Raw genomic sequence first — 17,794 nt, forward strand, 5'->3', positions numbered from 1 at the left:
GAGGAATTATTGAATGGTATAAAGAATAATGGCGTACCATGTAAATGAATGTAGGGTGATCCTCAATTATTTGAAATTGAGAATGTATGTCATGTGTGATGCAACTTGAGTATCCCAAGAACTAAATAGGTGGGCCAATCAGAAGAGGTTTATATCTATCTCCAGTCACCGACCAAACAGTACATGAGATTCTCACCACAAGAGATTTTTAAAGATGCTTAACTTAATCAATGTGATATGATGATCCTTGACTCAATTAATTTATCATTTGAGCTAAATTTAATGAATATTTACTTGGTGCCTATCAAATCAGACCATCTCTCTCTCTCTCTCTCTCTCTCTCTCTCTTTATATATATGGTGGTAAACAAAGCATACGACGATTCAACCCAGATACTAATCCTAAAAAAAAAAAAACAAATCGGGGCCACGTGTTTAATGTATACAACAAGTGGTGGGTGAATTTTGTGAGAGTGGGTTACGTGGATGATTTGTGATGGAAAAAGACATGTGACCAAATAAAGTAGTTATGACGTGTATGGTGTGGCCACTCTGTTATTATGTCGAAAATCTCTTTTTTTTTTTTTTTTTTTCTATTTCTATTTTACCTATATCAATTCATTTCACCCCAAATCTAAGTTAAGGATAATAAGATATAAAGTTAGTGAATTGTGTGAGGAATGAATGAATGAATTGGAAGTGGTGTTTTGAAATGAATAAAAGAGTTAGAGGGTGATATTGTTTGAGGATGAAAAGTAGGTTCCGTGAGAAAACATATACTATACTACCAACGCCAACGCAGTAACAATGAGTGAGTGCATGCAGTAACAATGCAGCACACCTCATCTACTTTATAACTGGTGGAGTAGCAACACCTTCTTTATCATTACACTCAAATCCTATCAAAATATATTAAAGAATTATCAACTCCTCACTACTAAACTACTTTTTTCATTTTTACATATAATTTATATTATTACCTTATCTTCATATTCTCACGGACACATGAAATTTTATAATTTAATCATACACTGCTTAACCCTTTTGTTCACTCTGTCTTCTTGATAACTATACTCCACAATTATAGTATCTAATTATATTATTTAAATCAAAAAATTGTTTTAGGTAGAGTCAAAACATACTTTGAAAATTCATATTATAGAATCATATCCCATCACGAAACTACTTTTTTTTTCTTTTTACTTTGATCAGTATATGTTTTCAAATATTATCTCCTCTTAATTTCACACTAATTGTTGGTATTAAATAAATAGTTTTATTTATTGTTTTTACCAAAGAAAAGAAAAACATAGGGTGGTGGACTTTTCCAGGTCCCCGTCTTTTCTATTACATCAAATGTGGGTCCCCTACCCCCAACTTGTCCAACACACCAAAAAGTTGACCACCTCGGGATCGCACTGTCCAAATCAGTGGCATTTTCGTCTTTCTATGGGCAAAAATATAAAAAAGAAAAATAAAAGACATTTCTTCCTTGTCTTTTTGTTTGCTTTTTCCACACATAACGTCGTTAGTGTGCCGTTGCAGCAACCGCCTACCCGCAACAGCCGGTGGAGTGCTCTCGCTCCTTTAGTCGGTCGTTATCCTGCGCCACCGGATGTTATGGGTTCCCGCAAATTATTGCCCCTTGTATTAATGGTTTAAAACAAAATTACGCAATAATAATACTCTTATAATCAATTAATTATCCATTTTCAGAGTTTCTCTGTTTTGCTGCTTCCCGGTAAAGTATTTGAATAAAAATCCATCTTTTTTAAGTAATAATTGTTTACTGTAGTATCGCAGCAGCCCACCTTTGAAATTTCATCAAAAAAAACTGTTTGTTAGTTAAAAGTAGGTTTGCTTATGATCATCGTTGGCGGCATTTTCTTGATTTTAAATGTCTGATGGCTTTGAACAACAGAAGAAGATGTTCAAAAACTTTAGGTAGGTTTCTGTTGTCGGGTCCTCCTCATTTTTTATTTTTTGTTTTTTCTAAAGATTCAACGTGTATTTTCTTAAGGGGCTTGTGGGTTTCTTGCTGATTGTTTTATTATATACATATATTCTTATGGTGGAACAGGAATTCGCTGTAGAGGTATGCTTTTGAACTGGAGGTTTGGATCTTCTGATTGGTTTTCTCTGAATCAGAATAATCTAAATGAAGGGCAGTCTCAGGTTCAAGAATTCAGGAACCCCTTTTCTTGAGAAGCAATACATCTTCACTCTGGCGGCTGCCGTGTGTTGCATTCAAACATGGACTTAAGTATTCAATGTTTCTGCATAGATTTTGATGCGAACAGAGGAAAGAATCCGAGAAATACGCAAACGGGTTTCCCATAAATGCGTGTAGAAAGAGCCTATTGGATGTTTTATTGAGTGTTCTTCAGCAATCAAGAAATCTCAAGTGCGAAGATGACGGTTGAGAGGTTGAGTTTGGGAAGGAAGAATGTGGTTGTGGGAATAAGATTGGACGCCCATGCTCAAGAGTTGCTGGATTGGGCATTGGTGAAAGTCGCTGATCCGGGAGACAGTGTGGTGGCTATTCATGTTTGCAGGAATTCCGGTACTGTGACATGGCTGCATGCTGCTGCCTTGCTTGTATAAGTTGGACTCTCGTGTTTTAGTACAATTTGAACTCTTATGTATTTTACTTGAAGTAAATTAGGTTGTTGTGACTTAAAACTTCTTGGTTGCAGATTGTATTTCTAAGGAGAAAACGGTGTTGGATGGTTACTTGGAAGACTATGAAGGTCTATGCAGCCAAAAGCAGGTTAACTTTACCGTCTGCTAGATCTTTTACCATGATTGTTGTAGTAGTGATCACTTATTGAGGATAAAGGTGAATGCCAGATATTGACTAGTTATCTTTGTTGCCTTTTTCTGTTTCTTTTGGGGTGTGCAGGTTGCTCTTAGTACTGAAGTCTTGAAAGGATATTCACTCAGAAAAGCTCTGGCTAGACAGGCAAAGAACCACAGTGCATCAGCTGTTGTTGTTGGGATCAATAAGCATAGTGCTTTGGGGTAAGCAGAGTCTGAAAATGAATATCTGTATATGTAAATTATATCTTGTAAGTTTGACAGCCAGTTATTTTCAGGGGATGGGCTTCGATTGCTAAGTATTGTGCCAAGAGACTACCTCCAACGACTGAAGTTTTGGCAATTTACAATGGGAAAGTTGTTTTCAGCAGGCATTCCGAAATCCAATTAGAAGGTCCGGTATTCTATGTTTCACCAGTAATCTTGTAAATATAAGTTATTGGTTATACAGAAAACTTATTTTTTGTTTTATGGATGATCACCAGGTCCTGGTTTAGATCCAAAGCCAAGTTTTTGTATGAGCGATAACCTCCCATTCAGAGACAATTATTCTGAGTTTGGAGAATCAGAGATATCAGAAATGAGTAGGTTCAGTTTTGATGGAAGAGATGGAAACATAAATTCAAAAGACGACGTTGTAAGCTCTGTTGGAAGCCACAAGAGAGGTTCTCTAAGTTCGATTTCACTTCCTGCACAGGATTTTACAAAGCAAAGGCCTGGTTGGCCTCTGCTTCAGACAGCTAGTTCAGTAAATCAACAAGCACTAGAAGCAAGAAAAATGTCGGTTGTGCAATGGGTAATGACTTTACCACAGCGATCGTTGTCTGATATTTCTGAATCCAACTCCCTTACAAGTTCCAAGACTGATGATTCTCTTGAAGGAGAAAGCGGAAAGGTGTTCGAGATAAGTACAATAGACAAACTAGCCAGTCAGCAAGAGCTGCCCAAGGATTTGGAACTTATACTTGTCAGGAATCTGGTGGGCTGCAAATTATTCGGCCATGATGTTCTGAAAATATCTACATCCGAGTTCTCCTCAGGTTATTATCTCAAACAACTCTACCTCCATAAAGTTCCTTTTACCTTTTGAAAATTTGTATCCCACTTAACACCTTCAATTGCTGCAGGAAATCTTATTGGAAAAGGAGGTTGTAATTCTGTATACAAGGGAATTCTTCCTGAAGGCAAAACAATAGCAGTAAAACTATTGCAGTCCTCAAAAGAAGCCTGGAAGGATTTTATCCAGGAGGTTGATATAATGACCACATTGAAGCATAAAAGAATTGCACCTTTGCTTGGAATTTGCATAGAAGATAATGATCTAATCTCCGTTTACGATTTTATGCCAAAGGGGAACTTGGAAGAGAATTTGCGTGGTAAGTTGGACAAGAATCAAGAATTTTTCTCTTAATGAAAGATTAAAATCACCTAATTTTGAGTTGATTATTGAAGCAGGTGATAGAAAGGAAAAGTCTGTGCTGTCGTGGGAAGCAAGATTTCAAATAGCTGTTGGGGTTGCTGAAGCACTAAACTACCTACATAATGAATGCCCGAGACCTGTGATTCATAGAGACATCAAGTCTTCAAATATTCTCCTAACTGATGAATTAGAACCACAGGTAGTCACACTGCATTTAATTCTTCGTCTCTACATTACACAACATGATTAGTGATTTGATTTCCTTAATTTCATCAACAGTTATGCGATTTTGGATTGGCAACATGGGGACCTACAACAGCATCTTTTCTGACGGACAGTGATGTGGTAGGAACATTCGGCTATCTCGCTCCCGAGTATTTTATGTATGGTAAAGTTAGCGACAAGATTGATGTATATGCTTTCGGTGTAGTTCTACTAGAATTACTATCAGGGAGGAAACCAATTGGTTTAGAAACTCCAAAGGGCCAGGAAAGCTTAGTCATGTGGGTAAGAACATGCATCTCTACTAAAACTTTAGCCGTCTTGTACAAGTTTTCTGAAAAATTAACAAAAGGTAATTCTTGATACTCAGGCAAAACCTAAACTAGAAAGCAAGGATTACAAGAGTATATTGGATCCAAATTTGGATGGAAACATCAATGAGGCTCAAATGCAAAGAATGGCTGTAGCTGCAGCACTTTGTCTAACTCAAGCAGCCCGTCTTCGTCCCAAAGTGTGCCAGGTGATGAAAATCTTGTGAATTTGAACAACATTAATGAAATAAACATCTTACTTTATATTCATCACTAAGCAATGGTACTAAGATTATTGTTTCCTTGTTATTGCATACTTCAGATACTAAATATCCTGAGAGGAGAAGAAGTTGCTGATGGAGGAAAAGCGAATTGTGGGATTTACGATGATTCAGAAAATCAAGATTTTAATGATGATGAAGTTTATCCAGATTCAAGTGCAGAATCCCATCTAAGTCTTGCGTTGCTTGATGTAAATGACAACTCTACATCGTCATTCAGCAGCATTGACCAAAGCAGCCCCCGTTATGTTGAACAGTTGTTGAAGAGAAGATTGATCGTCAGATCATCAAGTATGGATTAGTTGTCTTTGTACAAATTAAGCAAAGATGAGCGTTGCACCCAAGTCGAGGTGGTTTGCATATGTAATCAGAATGAGTTTTTTTTTTCTTTTGTTTTTTTGGTGGTGATTTATTAAACAAAAAAAAAAAGAAAAAAAGAAATCCCCAAATTACAGAGGTGTAGTTTAAGGGGAATAGAATGTTGAATATATTGATATAAATTCTTTTGTTGTATGCATACAAAAATATACAAAGTTTTGAAACATAGAATCAAAATTATTTAGACTAAAGAAAAGGATAAATTATTTTGATATACTTACAAATATTCTTATATTATTTGAAAAATTATATATACTTTTTATATGTCACATAATTATGTAATCCTTCAAGTAAAATGGTAAATGAAACTCTATCCTTATTGAAAATTTAATTTGGAGGGAACTCAAATTCACAAATCAAGCGGAAATATTGAATATATTTTAACTTATTTTTCTTTTCATATCAAATATATAAATTTGATGTTGAATGGATGTTATTATAAAATATATATATATAAAATTTTAAAAAATATTTAAATTATAATTTAGGAGCTAAAAAAGGTATTTTGAACAATTCAATATAAAATTAAATGAAATAGGTTAACTGTTGTATAGATGTTATTATTTGAATCTCGATAATTTTTTAATAATAAAAAATATTTATAATTATATCAGAATTTAAAAGAAGTCATAATTTACCTAAAATGAAATGAAAATAAACTATTGGAAAGGGAGGGACATAGTCTTGTGGGCTTGGTGGATGTGGTAGCAAAATAACTGGGCCTTATTAATCGGCCAAAAACTGGACTACAACAACTAGCCCAATAGGATCCCAATTAGGCCGAGGAAAGAATCTCATCCATATAAAACAAATTTATATAAACCAAAAACCAAGAGACTTGAACCCATAATTGGCCCAGTAGGATGATTCTTGTGACGTGGCGATCAGTTGTAGTAAAGTATTGGGCCTCTATAAATGGACGAAATGTTCGATTATATTGGGCTACAATATTGGAGGCCCTTTTCATCTTGTAAAAATGTAATTGGGCCCAGATGATATATAATTGGGGGATAAGAATAATAGTGAAGCAAGAACAAAATACACTATGCGACAAAAACAAAGAACTAACTAGTCTTTGCCAATACAACTTGATGTGATAGTCATGTTTTTAAACATTAGTATGCGATTTAGCTACATTACATTATTCTTGCTAGAGGTGTTGAATATATTATTATTGTACAAAATATCATCTATTTTTATTAAAAAAAATTTAATATAAGTACCATTTAACTTCATACTTGCGTAAAAATTATGGGTCACTTTTGACTATAGTTATTCTTAAAAAATATGAACTTGTATATCATTAGACTGATAATTCTTGGGGTGCTCACGTTTATAGGGTTGGAGTAACTATTTTGATATGTTAGGAAAAAATAAAAATTGTTATTTCATGTCATATATTACATCTAAATATACCACCATGAATTCAGAAAGAAACAGAGAGAAGCGAAGGGCACACCACTCTTCTCTCAACTCTGATTCCAACTCCAATTATTAAATAAAATTTCTTCATTCGCGGAAAGGAAAGTATTTTTGTAATAGTGATTAGTAGAGATAGAAACAATATTATATTTGTTTGTGAAATCAGCAGCCTTGTTTCTATAAGTAGGGAGAGTGAAAATTTTTAGCTTACTTTCAGAAAGGGACCCTTTTTTCTTCTGTTGGAATTCCTGAAATCTGAATCAGTGGCCCCTGTGCTCTGCCCTGTTTCTGTCCGCCGTTGAATTGTCGACATTTGGGTCTCCTCCATAACTCCTTTTAGCCGCTTCTAGGGTTTCTTTTACCTTCTAACTTTCCCCAACCCCATCGCCACCCGTTACTGCGACTCGCTCGCCTCATTTGTGACCCCTTTTTGCCGCTTGCTTTTTGGGTGCCCGATTCGTTTTGGGAGATTTAATTGCTTCATGAATTAATCCGTTCATCGTAAGTCATTTGCTTTTCGTTTTTTGGTGGCTTTATAGATTTTCAAATTTCTCAACTCAATTTGTTCCGGCTCATGCTTGTAGCTGTGGGATCTTATACGGGATTCTCTTTTAGTTGCATTTTGGTTTAATGCGTTCGGGGCTTATATTTGTTTCTTACTTCTCGGGATACTTGCGGGTAAATTTTAGTTTAAATTGAAGTCAGTCGTTTTAATTCTTCCTAATTATGAACTTCTTTGACATGGATTATGTTTTTAATCCTTGGCATTTTCCTCCTGGTGTCTGTGGTTTCAATACCTTTTTGTTTGTACGATAAATTATTTTGCTTCTGATTTGGTTGTTTTGAACATTATTATATAATTAGTATTTCACTGCAGACTGGACGAGTGATCTATCTTGTTGATTTTATTTCTCTGCTACGGGTTTGGCATGTTTCTCAATAAGGAAAGGACATTGCTGAATGAGATAGCACTGCAAATTCAGTCCGAGCATCGGTGAAGAGTGCTGTATGGTTCTTATTTTCAATAAGATTTTGATTGTTGGTTTTATTCAAACAATATATCTGCTGAAATGGATGATGGAGAGCTTGATTTCCCAAGTGACCAAATGTTATCGTGCTTGGATATGACTAATGCTCAGAGCAGTTGCTCGTTTGACATAGATGAGTTTCTTGGTCGGACACAGGCCTGCAATGATGCTCTTGGGCGGACAGAGGCTTATACTGATGTTCTTGGTCGAACGCAGGCCTGCACCCATGCCCATGCTTGCAACCCATCTGGCCCTGATAAGTCCCACACACACACCTGTATTCATGTTCATACCCAAATTATGCCATCCCCTAGTGAACCCCAGGCTCCCAGTGATGACACTGCTGAGTCAGTAGAGAAAAAAGGTAAAAAAAGGCCATTGGGTAATCGTGAAGCTGTCCGCAAATATAGGGAAAAGAAGAAGGCTAGGACTGCATCGTTGGAGGATGAAGTTGTTAGGTTGAGAGCTTTGAATCAGCAGCTAATGAAGAGGCTGCAAGGTCAGGCTTTGTTGGAGGCTGAGATTGCTCGGCTGAAGTGCTTGCTTGTAGACATCAGAGGGAGGATCGAAGGAGAAATTGGCTCTTTCCCTTACCAGAAAACAACCAAGAGTGGAGATGTCTATCAAAACATTGCTAATCCTAACCTTCCAGGCACTTACGTGATGAATCCGTGTAATATGCAGCGGAATGATCAGCTTTACTGCCTTCACCCTGGATCAGAAACTGCGTTAAATGGCCAAGGCCTTGGGGATTGTGGATTTGACAATCTTCAGTGTTTGGGGAATCAAAGCTCTGATCAGAAGGAGCTCCCTGATTGTGGACTTGGCAATGCTAACGTTGTTTCTGGTGGCAATACTTCCAGCAGCAGTAAGAGAAAAGGTGAACTTTTCTGTTCATCTTAATTTTAGCTTACCTTCTGATGGACATTTCAGTTGAATCTCTGTCGTGGAAAATATGACTGCTGTATCGCATGGTTTTACTGAGTTAGGATTATTTTATTGAATTGTCTTGTCTGCACCAAAAGAATGGTTAACTACTGTTAATTGGTGACTCTTTTCCATCTTATGGCTATTTGTTTGTTTATTAATTAGTAACTCTTTTCCATCTTACACTATTTTTTTCTTATAAACAAGAATTCTCTCCGATCTTATTACCTCTTTGTTTGTTTATCATGTACTCAGATAATATTGTTGGTGCGTCTAGAGAATTAGATCAAATGTCTGGATGAAGGGTTTGTAATTGCGTGTTTCCCACTTCCTTGTAGACTGTCTTTGATGTCTGCTTTATACTGTGTGTTGTTTCAATTGCGTGGTTTGACCTTTGTCCTTCTATAGATAGATGCACATATATGCAGCACAGATACTCATCACACAGAAACATGTACATAGATCAAAACATTTTTCTTGGAATAAGGAGAAAAGTCTAAATAGAATTAAGCAATTTCTGAGCATGCTATCGGTTTCCCCAAAGATTAAACAGAAAAACACATGATCTGCACGAATGTCCTAAACCAAATTTTGAGATAAATGGTGTAAATAACTGTTTGTCTAATGAAATGGATATGAAATTTAACATATAGTTAACTTAATAGTGGAAACTAACGCTGCAATTTTTTTGAAGTTCTGTATATAAGGTCTTATTTCAGTTATTTGTGAATAAGAAACATTTCATGCTAAGAATTTTACATACTTCTTGATATGGGTAGTAGCTGCATGTTAGCATTTTTGTATGGAAAGAATGTTAGGTGTCTCACTGGTTAGATAGTTCTGATGTTTGTAAGTGTTTAATTTATAATGAACCAAACACAATTATCAGGACTTGCATAACCGGCATCCTTAACTTTGTGTGAACTTGATGTTGTGTCAGCAGGGGGACGTGCTGCAATGGCTAGTTAAAGAGCTAATCAGGTGGAGGTATCTTGTTATTGAGAATGAGTATTTGCTGATTTCATTTCCATCTTCTTTTTAGGATTAGCCCTGGCATCTTTTCTTAATAAGCTACTGTTGGCAAGACGTAGAGCTCTGTAGCTGGGGTCTAGTTGGTTTTCCATGTATATTGGTTTTTATTGGCAATGCATTGTAAAGTAGGATGCTGGGAGCATAGCTAGCAGAAACTGAGGGAAAAGGAGACGAAGATTTTGGTTTTGCAAGGCCTTATTAGGTTTCTCTGTCAGCCTCACGGTATCAGAAGGACGAGATATTTGTTATTTCATTCAATGTGTTTTGACTGTATTCTTAGTCATAATATCTGTTCCTTTCACAACCTTGTTTGTTCCTCAAATGGTGATGTTTTCAATGCTAATTACATAATCCAGAAAACTTGTTTCTGGATAGTTGAGGTGCTCCAGTGCCCGTGTGCTTGTCATTGCAATCATGAAGGATAAGTAATTCCATCAATGACACAGGTAATAAGAGTGGGGGTAACAATTTCATGCAGCTGTTGTATATTACATAGCACAGGTGCACTTGGTTCCTCTTCTCTGGCATAATGACCTCTTAGTCAATTGGAATGTGCAACTCATCCCAACCGAAGCTTACAAAGTTGAAACTGGTGATCAACACTCTGGTCTTCGTCTTTTTTGCTCGGCTTTTACTCTCCGCCTCTGATAGTTTTTCAAGCATCATGTCTTGTCGCATCTCACTTTAGAAGTGGATCTGTCAAAACAATTCTTGTATTATTCGCCACTTCACAAAAGCAGCATCTCACCTAGTATCAGAGCACATGGCATCCACATATGTTATTATTAATTTCAAATCGAACAGACAGTATTAACTTAGTATGTAACTTTAACCATGAATGAATAAAATGGGCGTGAGCCCCAAGAAACAGTGTAAAGCATCAGTAACATAACTCAGCATACCGAAGATTATAATTTCAAACAAGTTACAGATTTTCAGGTCATCTACATTTTGAAGGGGAGTTCAATCAGGCAGAAAGAAGCTTCTAATCCTAAGTACAATTTATCTGAAAGCAGCTAAGAAAAATCAGCGGCTTGGATGTCATCCTCATCCCGGTAGATGCTCTCAGACATTTGCCAGACTTGCACTGTATTATCCTCTGCTACACTTGAAATGACCCATGGCTCATTCTTGTTCCACGAAAAGTCTGAAATCTTTGCTTTATGACCACCATGTGAGAAGAGGAGCTCAGGGGGGCCATCTTCAGCTTCCCCTTCCAACTGCTCATCCCCAACCCTAAAAAGCATGACCAGGAATAATTTAGTCATTACTATCGTTATTTCAATCATAAGATGAATACAGGAAGATATCAAAATTAGTGCCAGCATGAGATGCCTGATTCAAAAGGTTTCATCATAGGATGCTCGGTAGAACATACCTGTTAAGGTCCCAAACCATCAACCTTCTGTCATCAGCAGAAGATGCCAAAATAGTTTCATGGTTAGGATTCCATTCTACCTGGAAAACCTCTTCCCTGTGAAAAAAGGAACATAGCAATGAGCACAAATGCTTTCCATAGGCAATATGAGATATCAGAGTGTCTTTTGTTAACACATTGGTAATTCTCTAATTCACATTCATGTGAAAACCATTCCAACTGGTTAAACATCATTAACGCTATGATAGGGATCATCAGTTACTGGTACCAGCACTGAGTTAGCATTTGTTAGGATGGAATTGTATACAATACACTGAAAGTATCATTTCAGTACTGAATTCAGCTTCTGCTTGGTAAGGTCGTCTTGTCCTCCATTGTTTATTTGAGATATTGAGTTAGACAAGATTGTAAAGCATGCGACAGTTCCTTCTCCATGTTTTACTAAGTTCATATCAGAGCAAGCCTTGTCAGACTAAGTTGTAATTTGTAAAACCAACATGGACTAAAAGGACAGTTTTGGCTCGTGGCATCAAAACCTGCTGTTTTATGATTTTTTGGAAATCGTCACAACTCTTTGCCCTTTTTTAGCACGGGAACAAGTTTAGAGTGGTTGACGTTATTACCCTAAAAAGAATCCCATCTAGAGAAATTCGGAAAAGAAGCATCACATATTTTAAGAAGCACTTCCTTTTTCCGGAAAGAATTCAATCTAAATGAGAGGACTTACATATGATTGCCAAGAGCATGCAGTGGAGAACTCAAGTTCCGCATATCAAACAGACCCACTGTGGTATCAGAGGATGCAGTCGCCAAAGCCCACTCGTTAAATGGATTGAAGGATAAATAGTTCACCTGAAAAATTGAAAGAAAGGAATTGTGTTCTGATGCATAATTAAATGATAATACAAACATTAAGATTATGTACAACAACCAGATGTAGAAAATTGGAATTGTATGAAAAACTAGTATTAGCCACATTAAAATCAAGCATTGGTACAGGGATCCGAAACATAGAGAAATGCTGATGAAAGAACAGTGTAGCAGATAAGTCCTTCACCTCCTTTTCATGCACAACAACTGAGTGTTGGCACTTGTTTGTGCGTAAATCCCAAATCATTAGCTTGCAATCATCTCCCACGGAGCCAAACAAATTTTCATTCTTTAGATGCCATGACACATCCTCAACCACATTTTCATGACCCTGGAGCATAAACCACAGTTAAGAAGTTAACTCACCATGTTAGAAGATCACACAAAAGCTCTTTCCATAAAAAGAGATGACAGTGAGATGATCAGAATCAGCACAAGAATGTGCTTGAAAGATAGTAGTTTACCTTATAAATATAGTTTGCTTCAAGCACTTTCTCTTGAGGCATTGAAGAGATATCCCACAAACATATTTTACAATCGTTTGAACCACTCAAAAGATAACCTTCCTTCAGTGAGCTCCACGACAAGCCATATCCTTCCTTGTCATGTCCTTTCAGTCTCAAGTCCGGATCACAGGAAGCGCCTTTGGCCTCCAGCTGCTTAGTACAGTCAAATACATATACTTGGGAACCATTGGTCTTCGCAGCAATTATAGCTTGATTTTGCAACATACATCTTGCCCTATTCACTTCTCCATCAACTTGTATCTTTTGAACTATCTCTACCTGCATACACGCAATACATTTCGGTGTCAACAACTTACCATCAGCATTTTGTTTTTAGTTAGACCTGGTCCTCTAGGACTCTCTAGAAAAAGGTGGGGAAAAAAAGAAAGGCCAGTATGATTTGGGATGAACTTTATAAAGACCAAATAAACTAACGCCAGCCCAAGGTCGATGCATGAAATTCTAACGAGAGAACCAGAAAAACAAAGAGAAAAAAATTAGAGAAAAGAAACAATAATCTCTACGTATTAGACTATCAAACGGTTGATGCCTTCCTTCTCACACAAAAGTTGTTTTGGAGCAGTGCCCTGTTAAAAATAGAATAACTACAATCTTTCAGTAGGAACTTTACTCGAACAGTTGGTACCTACCCGTACACAAAATATACGAACATCATCTACATAAAACTTAAATAGAAATCAACACCAGACAACTGACCTTGGGGATGATGGAGTTCTCGGGGTCGACTACGAGGGCAGAGGAGGGGTCGCGGGGGAGGTACGCGTCCGCGAGCATGAGAAAATTGGGGATACCATCGGATGTATGGGTCCCCAGGATCAATTTGTGGACGGCGAGATCACCACCGTCGGACGAAGGCGGCAATGGCAGCCACTGTACGGTGAGAGACGGCCACTCGAGGGAGTGGCAGATGACGAGATCGTACAGCAACGGTGTATTCTTCTTCCACACTGAAAACTCCTCCTCCACCACCTCTTCCATTTCTTACACACTCTCTCTTTACACCACACACGCACAAAAACACACACAGAGGAGAACACGTACTAATGGTATATTTTCACGCACAAATGAGCCGAAGATTATGAGAGGGCTTCTTCCCGCCAAACGTGGAATCGGAGGGAAAATTGGGGAAGGAGCTGACTGTGTTGGGCCTTTGGGCCGCAAAGATTCAAAAACATATTTTAATATGGGCTTAATCTTAAAGCCCATCTAAACCCAGATACGCCGGTCCAATTAATTTCTAAATTATACAATTAGAAAATCAAAGTCCTAAGCCAAAATTCCAACAAATTCAAAGCCGACTAGGTACAATTTGTTTTTTCATATTAAATACCAAATAAAAAATTAATATAAATATATACTTAATATAATTGTGTTATTATAGAATTAAACTTATGCTATTATTCGTATCTATGTAGGTGCGCCCATTGAATTTGTATGAACCAACTTCATGTTGCTACTATTTTATTTGTAGGTATTAAATAAGAGCATGTTGAGTTATTCCCAGATTTGTTTCATTACCACTTTTAATTTATTATAAAATTATTCTAGGATTTGTTCCCTACATGTGGGGTTGGATTAGTCCTATGCCCCATTTTGTTACCTAAATCAAACTTATGTGAACCAAAATTCGTCACCACCCCCGGTTTATTTCCCACCGTTTTCCAATCCTTTGAAATACCAGGGTTTTCTTTTTTAACTTTTAATACCAAGACTTTGTTATTAACTTGCTCGGATAATTATGTGTTGCTTTGTCATGAGGTTTTATATAATTATACGTAAATCTCATCTAGTATGAGAAATTACATTTAGTACTCATGATGTTTACTTTCGTATAATAAATGGATACATCTATTAGTTAAAATTAACCGAATTTGTTGATATTAGCAAAAAATTGAAAGAAAATATATATATTTATTTTCAATTTACTTATTATTAACTTCTTGTAATCCAACAAAATTTTCTAACCAAATTGCCCTTCTACATACATCTTCACACGTTAATGCATATGATGTGGTATATATATTTGATCAAAAAATATTTGTTTGACATATAATAGACCAGTAATAAGTTAATCAGGATATATATAATTTTTCATTCAATTTTTTTTCTAATATCAACAAAATTAATTTAGTGAAGGAATCTAATTATTAGACAAAAACAAATATTAGGAATACAAGATATAATTTCACTAATTACAAAAAATTTTACATATAATTACGTAAAATAATTTGATGGACAGCGGCCTAATTATCCCCAACTCATTTGCTGAAGTTTGTTACCTAATTATTCATCCCAACAACCAGCCTTATTTGACTAACACAAAAGTCCAATTTGGAGAGCTTTGTGTTCTTTAACTGCTACTGCTACCTCTTTTCTCTCATGTGCTGCCTACCTTAAACATATATATAAGTGGGCTAAGGATGAGTCAGTTAAGACAGCAAATACATATCAGTGATAGAGATAGCTAAATAGCTCATTTTGGTGATGGAGTTGAACATGATGGAACAATACATTTTTGGTGGATTCATTGCTTTGGTTTTTGGGTTAATATTGTTATACATATTCCTTGAGAAGAGCAGTAAATGTACTGTAAAGGAGGCACCTAGAGGAGCCAGCGCCAGGAAAAGCTCGGAAAACTTCGTCTGCAGGAAGGATGGGCCCCCGGATGTTGTCATTGTTGGTGCCGGTGTGGCTGGTTCAGCACTTGCTTATTCTTTGGCCAAGGTGCAACGTGTTTTCACATTCATTTTGCATATGATTTTGTAGATAGATAGGCTTGAGTTCTAGTCGGTTGTTGAACGTTTTTATCCATGATTCACAGGACGGGCGAATAGTGCAAGTGATTGAGAGGGATTTAAGCCAACCTGATAGAATTGTTGGTGAGCTACTACAGCCAGGAGGCTACCTCAAATTAGTGGAGTTGGGGATGGAAGGTAAAAGCTATGAGATAGTATTAGATTTTGCATAACTGTTGTGATGAAGTCTTCTAATCTCATGAGATTTTCTTCAAGAAATTGAGCATTGACATTTTATCAATGCAGAATGCGTACATGGGATCGATTCTCAGCAGGTCTACGGCTATGCACTTTACAAGGAGGGGAAATATGCAAAATTGACCTATCCTTTGCAAGATTTCAGTTCAGATGTTTCAGGCAGGAGTTTTCACCATGGCCGCTTCATCCAAAGGTTGCGCGAGAAGGCGGCTTCCCTTCCCAAGTATGGATTTCCTTTTCTTCTTACCGATCCTAAAACATCCCTTTTGCTAACTTTCTTAGTAGTAACCAGATAGAAACAATTTGATTTTTGTCTAATAATATATTGTTAAGATCAAAAGATTCCGACTCTTGGTTTCTTGTGTAGTGTGAGAATGGAACAAGGAACTGTAACATCATTGATTGAAGAAAAAGGAACCGTTAAAGGAGTTAAGTACAAGAACAAAGATGGACAAGACGTCAAGGCATATGCTCCTCTTACAATTGTATGTGATGGATGCTTTTCCAACTTGAGAAAAAATCTGTGTATACCCCAGGTAGATGTTTGAGAAGATACACTTTTCTGGTTGTTACGTTACAAAGAAAATTTAATGAATAGAGCTCTCTTTAATGATTATTTTGCAGGTAAACATTGTATCGCATTTCGTTGGTATGGTCCTGAACCTGGAGAATGGCAAGCTTCCACATCCGAATCACGGTCATGTTATTTTGGCAAATCCTTCGCCCGTCTTATTCTATCCTGTCAGCAGCACGGAAGTCCGCTGTTTGGTTGATGTGCCTGGCCAAAAGATGCCTTCAATTTCAAATGGAGACATGGCCAAGTACCTGAAGACAAAGGTGGCTCCTCAGGTATGAGAAATATCTCAGTTACAAACTTATGACACTGCATGCATGATTCTTGGACGTCTACGCAAGTCTGGTGAGGACATTTTTCTTGCTTATTTATCAGCTCCCACCAGAACTACATGATGCTTTTATCGATCAAATCGATAAGGGAGACATAAGATCAATGCCAAACAGGAGCATGCCAGCCTCTCCCCTTCCAACTCCAGGCGCAGTCCTGTTGGGGGATGCATTCAATATGCGGCATCCATTGACTGGTGGAGGAATGACAGTTGCTCTTGCTGACGTGGTGGTGCTCCGTGATCTGCTAAGACCTGTTGAGGATCTCGGCAATGCAGCTGCACTTACCAAACATCTTGAGTCGTTTTACGCCCTCCGCAAGGTGAGATCAGACTCTGTACTCCAATAGTAACTAACTTTCTTCCATAATCTTGAATGTCCCAAATAAACTCGAGCATGTTAAACTTAATTTGAAATGGTTCGTGTCCTTTTTTTTCTGCAGCCAGTGGCGTCAACAATAAACACTCTGGCAGGAGCCCTGTACAAGGTGTTCTGTCCTGCACCTGATCAAGCAAGCAGGGAAATGAGAGAGGCTTGTTTCGATTATCTGAGCCTTGGAGGAATGTATTCACAAGGGCCAATTTCCCTGCTGTCAGGTTTGAACCCAAGGCCTATGAGCTTGGTCGCACACTTCTTTGCCGTGGCCATATACGGTGTAGGCCGACTACTGCTGCCGTATCCTTCACCCAAGCGCCTGTTGCTCGGAGTTAGATTGCTTTTGGTGGTTTTCTCCTCTTTGATTGATCAAAACTACAGTCTAAAGATCGAAACAGTGCTATTAGTACTAATGTCGGTTTCTTATGACTTCTGTTGTGCAGAGTGCATATGGCATCATATTTCCCATTGTGAAGTCTGAAGGAGTGAGACAAATGTTCTTCCCCATCACCATTCCGGCATACAACAGAGGTGCTTCAGTTGTAATGAAGAGTGCAATGTTCGACATGATGGCATAAAACTAGCTACTTCCGCAAAACACACCACCAACGAGGAGAAGCATCCTCTTCATGCCATCCTAGAAGAGGAGAAATGTACTCTTTTTACTGTATAATTCTTTTTTAGTTACTTTTGTCAGGTCTACTAGGTTGCTTTATTCAATGTTCCCATACTGTCTTTATAACATGCTTCATAGAAGATGAAGGATAGTTTTCCTTTACTTTTTGGGTACAGTGTCAATGCGATTTCAACTTCAGTTTCTTTATCTACTCTCACACTTCGGGCAGACGCTACTTCTGATTCAACAAAACATGACTAGTTCTAGGTGCGACCATTTTGCCAGTAACAATACA

At 37.4% G+C, this 17,794-nt stretch overlaps 4 protein-coding genes across 6 annotated transcripts; 3 read left to right on the forward strand and 1 right to left on the reverse strand.

Moving 5' to 3' along the window:
* The first annotated feature begins 1,736 nt into the window (after positions 1 to 1,736).
* LOC105169790 (kinase with adenine nucleotide alpha hydrolases-like domain-containing protein) lies at positions 1,737 to 5,563 on the forward strand. 2 transcript variants are annotated; one of them, XM_011090305.3, is made up of 11 exons: positions 1,737 to 1,943; positions 2,080 to 2,562; positions 2,696 to 2,769; positions 2,902 to 3,020; positions 3,095 to 3,210; positions 3,302 to 3,856; positions 3,944 to 4,192; positions 4,272 to 4,435; positions 4,516 to 4,743; positions 4,829 to 4,978; positions 5,092 to 5,563. In XM_011090305.3, exons 2-11 carry the CDS (start codon positions 2,412 to 2,414, stop codon positions 5,350 to 5,352), a joined length of 2,067 nt encoding a protein of 688 aa, XP_011088607.2. In that variant the 5' UTR covers positions 1,737 to 1,943; positions 2,080 to 2,411; the 3' UTR covers positions 5,353 to 5,563. The 2 variants fall into 2 exon arrangements, with proteins under 2 accessions (XP_011088607.2, XP_020551637.2); XM_020695978.2 differs by lacking the exon at positions 1,737 to 1,943 and having other exon boundaries at positions 2,489 to 2,597.
* Positions 5,564 to 6,857: 1,294 nt separating this feature from the next.
* Positions 6,858 to 10,141, forward strand: LOC105169791 (basic leucine zipper 23). Of its 2 annotated transcripts, none has more exons than XM_088883797.1 (3): positions 6,858 to 7,351; positions 7,715 to 8,758; positions 9,749 to 10,141. In XM_088883797.1, exons 2-3 carry the CDS (start codon positions 7,921 to 7,923, stop codon positions 9,772 to 9,774), a joined length of 864 nt encoding a protein of 287 aa, XP_088739923.1. In that variant the 5' UTR covers positions 6,858 to 7,351; positions 7,715 to 7,920; the 3' UTR covers positions 9,775 to 10,141. The 2 variants fall into 2 exon arrangements, with proteins under 2 accessions (XP_088739923.1, XP_011088608.2); XM_011090306.3 differs by having other exon boundaries at positions 7,728 to 8,758.
* A 569-nt stretch (positions 10,142 to 10,710) lies between these two features.
* MSI2 (Transducin family protein / WD-40 repeat family protein) lies at positions 10,711 to 13,735 on the reverse strand. Its single transcript, XM_011090308.3, has 6 exons — positions 13,309 to 13,735; positions 12,550 to 12,870; positions 12,273 to 12,416; positions 11,943 to 12,067; positions 11,216 to 11,311; positions 10,711 to 11,073 (listed from the first exon to the last, which is right to left on the reverse strand). Exons 1-6 carry the CDS (start codon positions 13,588 to 13,590, stop codon positions 10,854 to 10,856), a joined length of 1,188 nt encoding a protein of 395 aa, XP_011088610.3. The 5' UTR covers positions 13,591 to 13,735; the 3' UTR covers positions 10,711 to 10,853.
* A 1,270-nt stretch (positions 13,736 to 15,005) lies between these two features.
* On the forward strand, positions 15,006 to 17,661 carry LOC105169793 (squalene monooxygenase SE1). Its single transcript, XM_011090309.3, has 8 exons — positions 15,006 to 15,336; positions 15,434 to 15,545; positions 15,654 to 15,828; positions 15,973 to 16,141; positions 16,230 to 16,454; positions 16,555 to 16,830; positions 16,951 to 17,229; positions 17,327 to 17,661. Exons 1-8 carry the CDS (start codon positions 15,097 to 15,099, stop codon positions 17,459 to 17,461), a joined length of 1,611 nt encoding a protein of 536 aa, XP_011088611.2. The 5' UTR covers positions 15,006 to 15,096; the 3' UTR covers positions 17,462 to 17,661.
* The last annotated feature ends 133 nt before the right edge of the window (positions 17,662 to 17,794 follow it).

Source organism: Sesamum indicum, linkage group LG8, assembly GCF_026168435.1.
Source record: "Sesamum indicum cultivar Baizhima isolate 11 linkage group LG8, ASM2616843v1, whole genome shotgun sequence".
Taxonomy (NCBI): Eukaryota; Viridiplantae; Streptophyta; class Magnoliopsida; order Lamiales; family Pedaliaceae; genus Sesamum; species Sesamum indicum.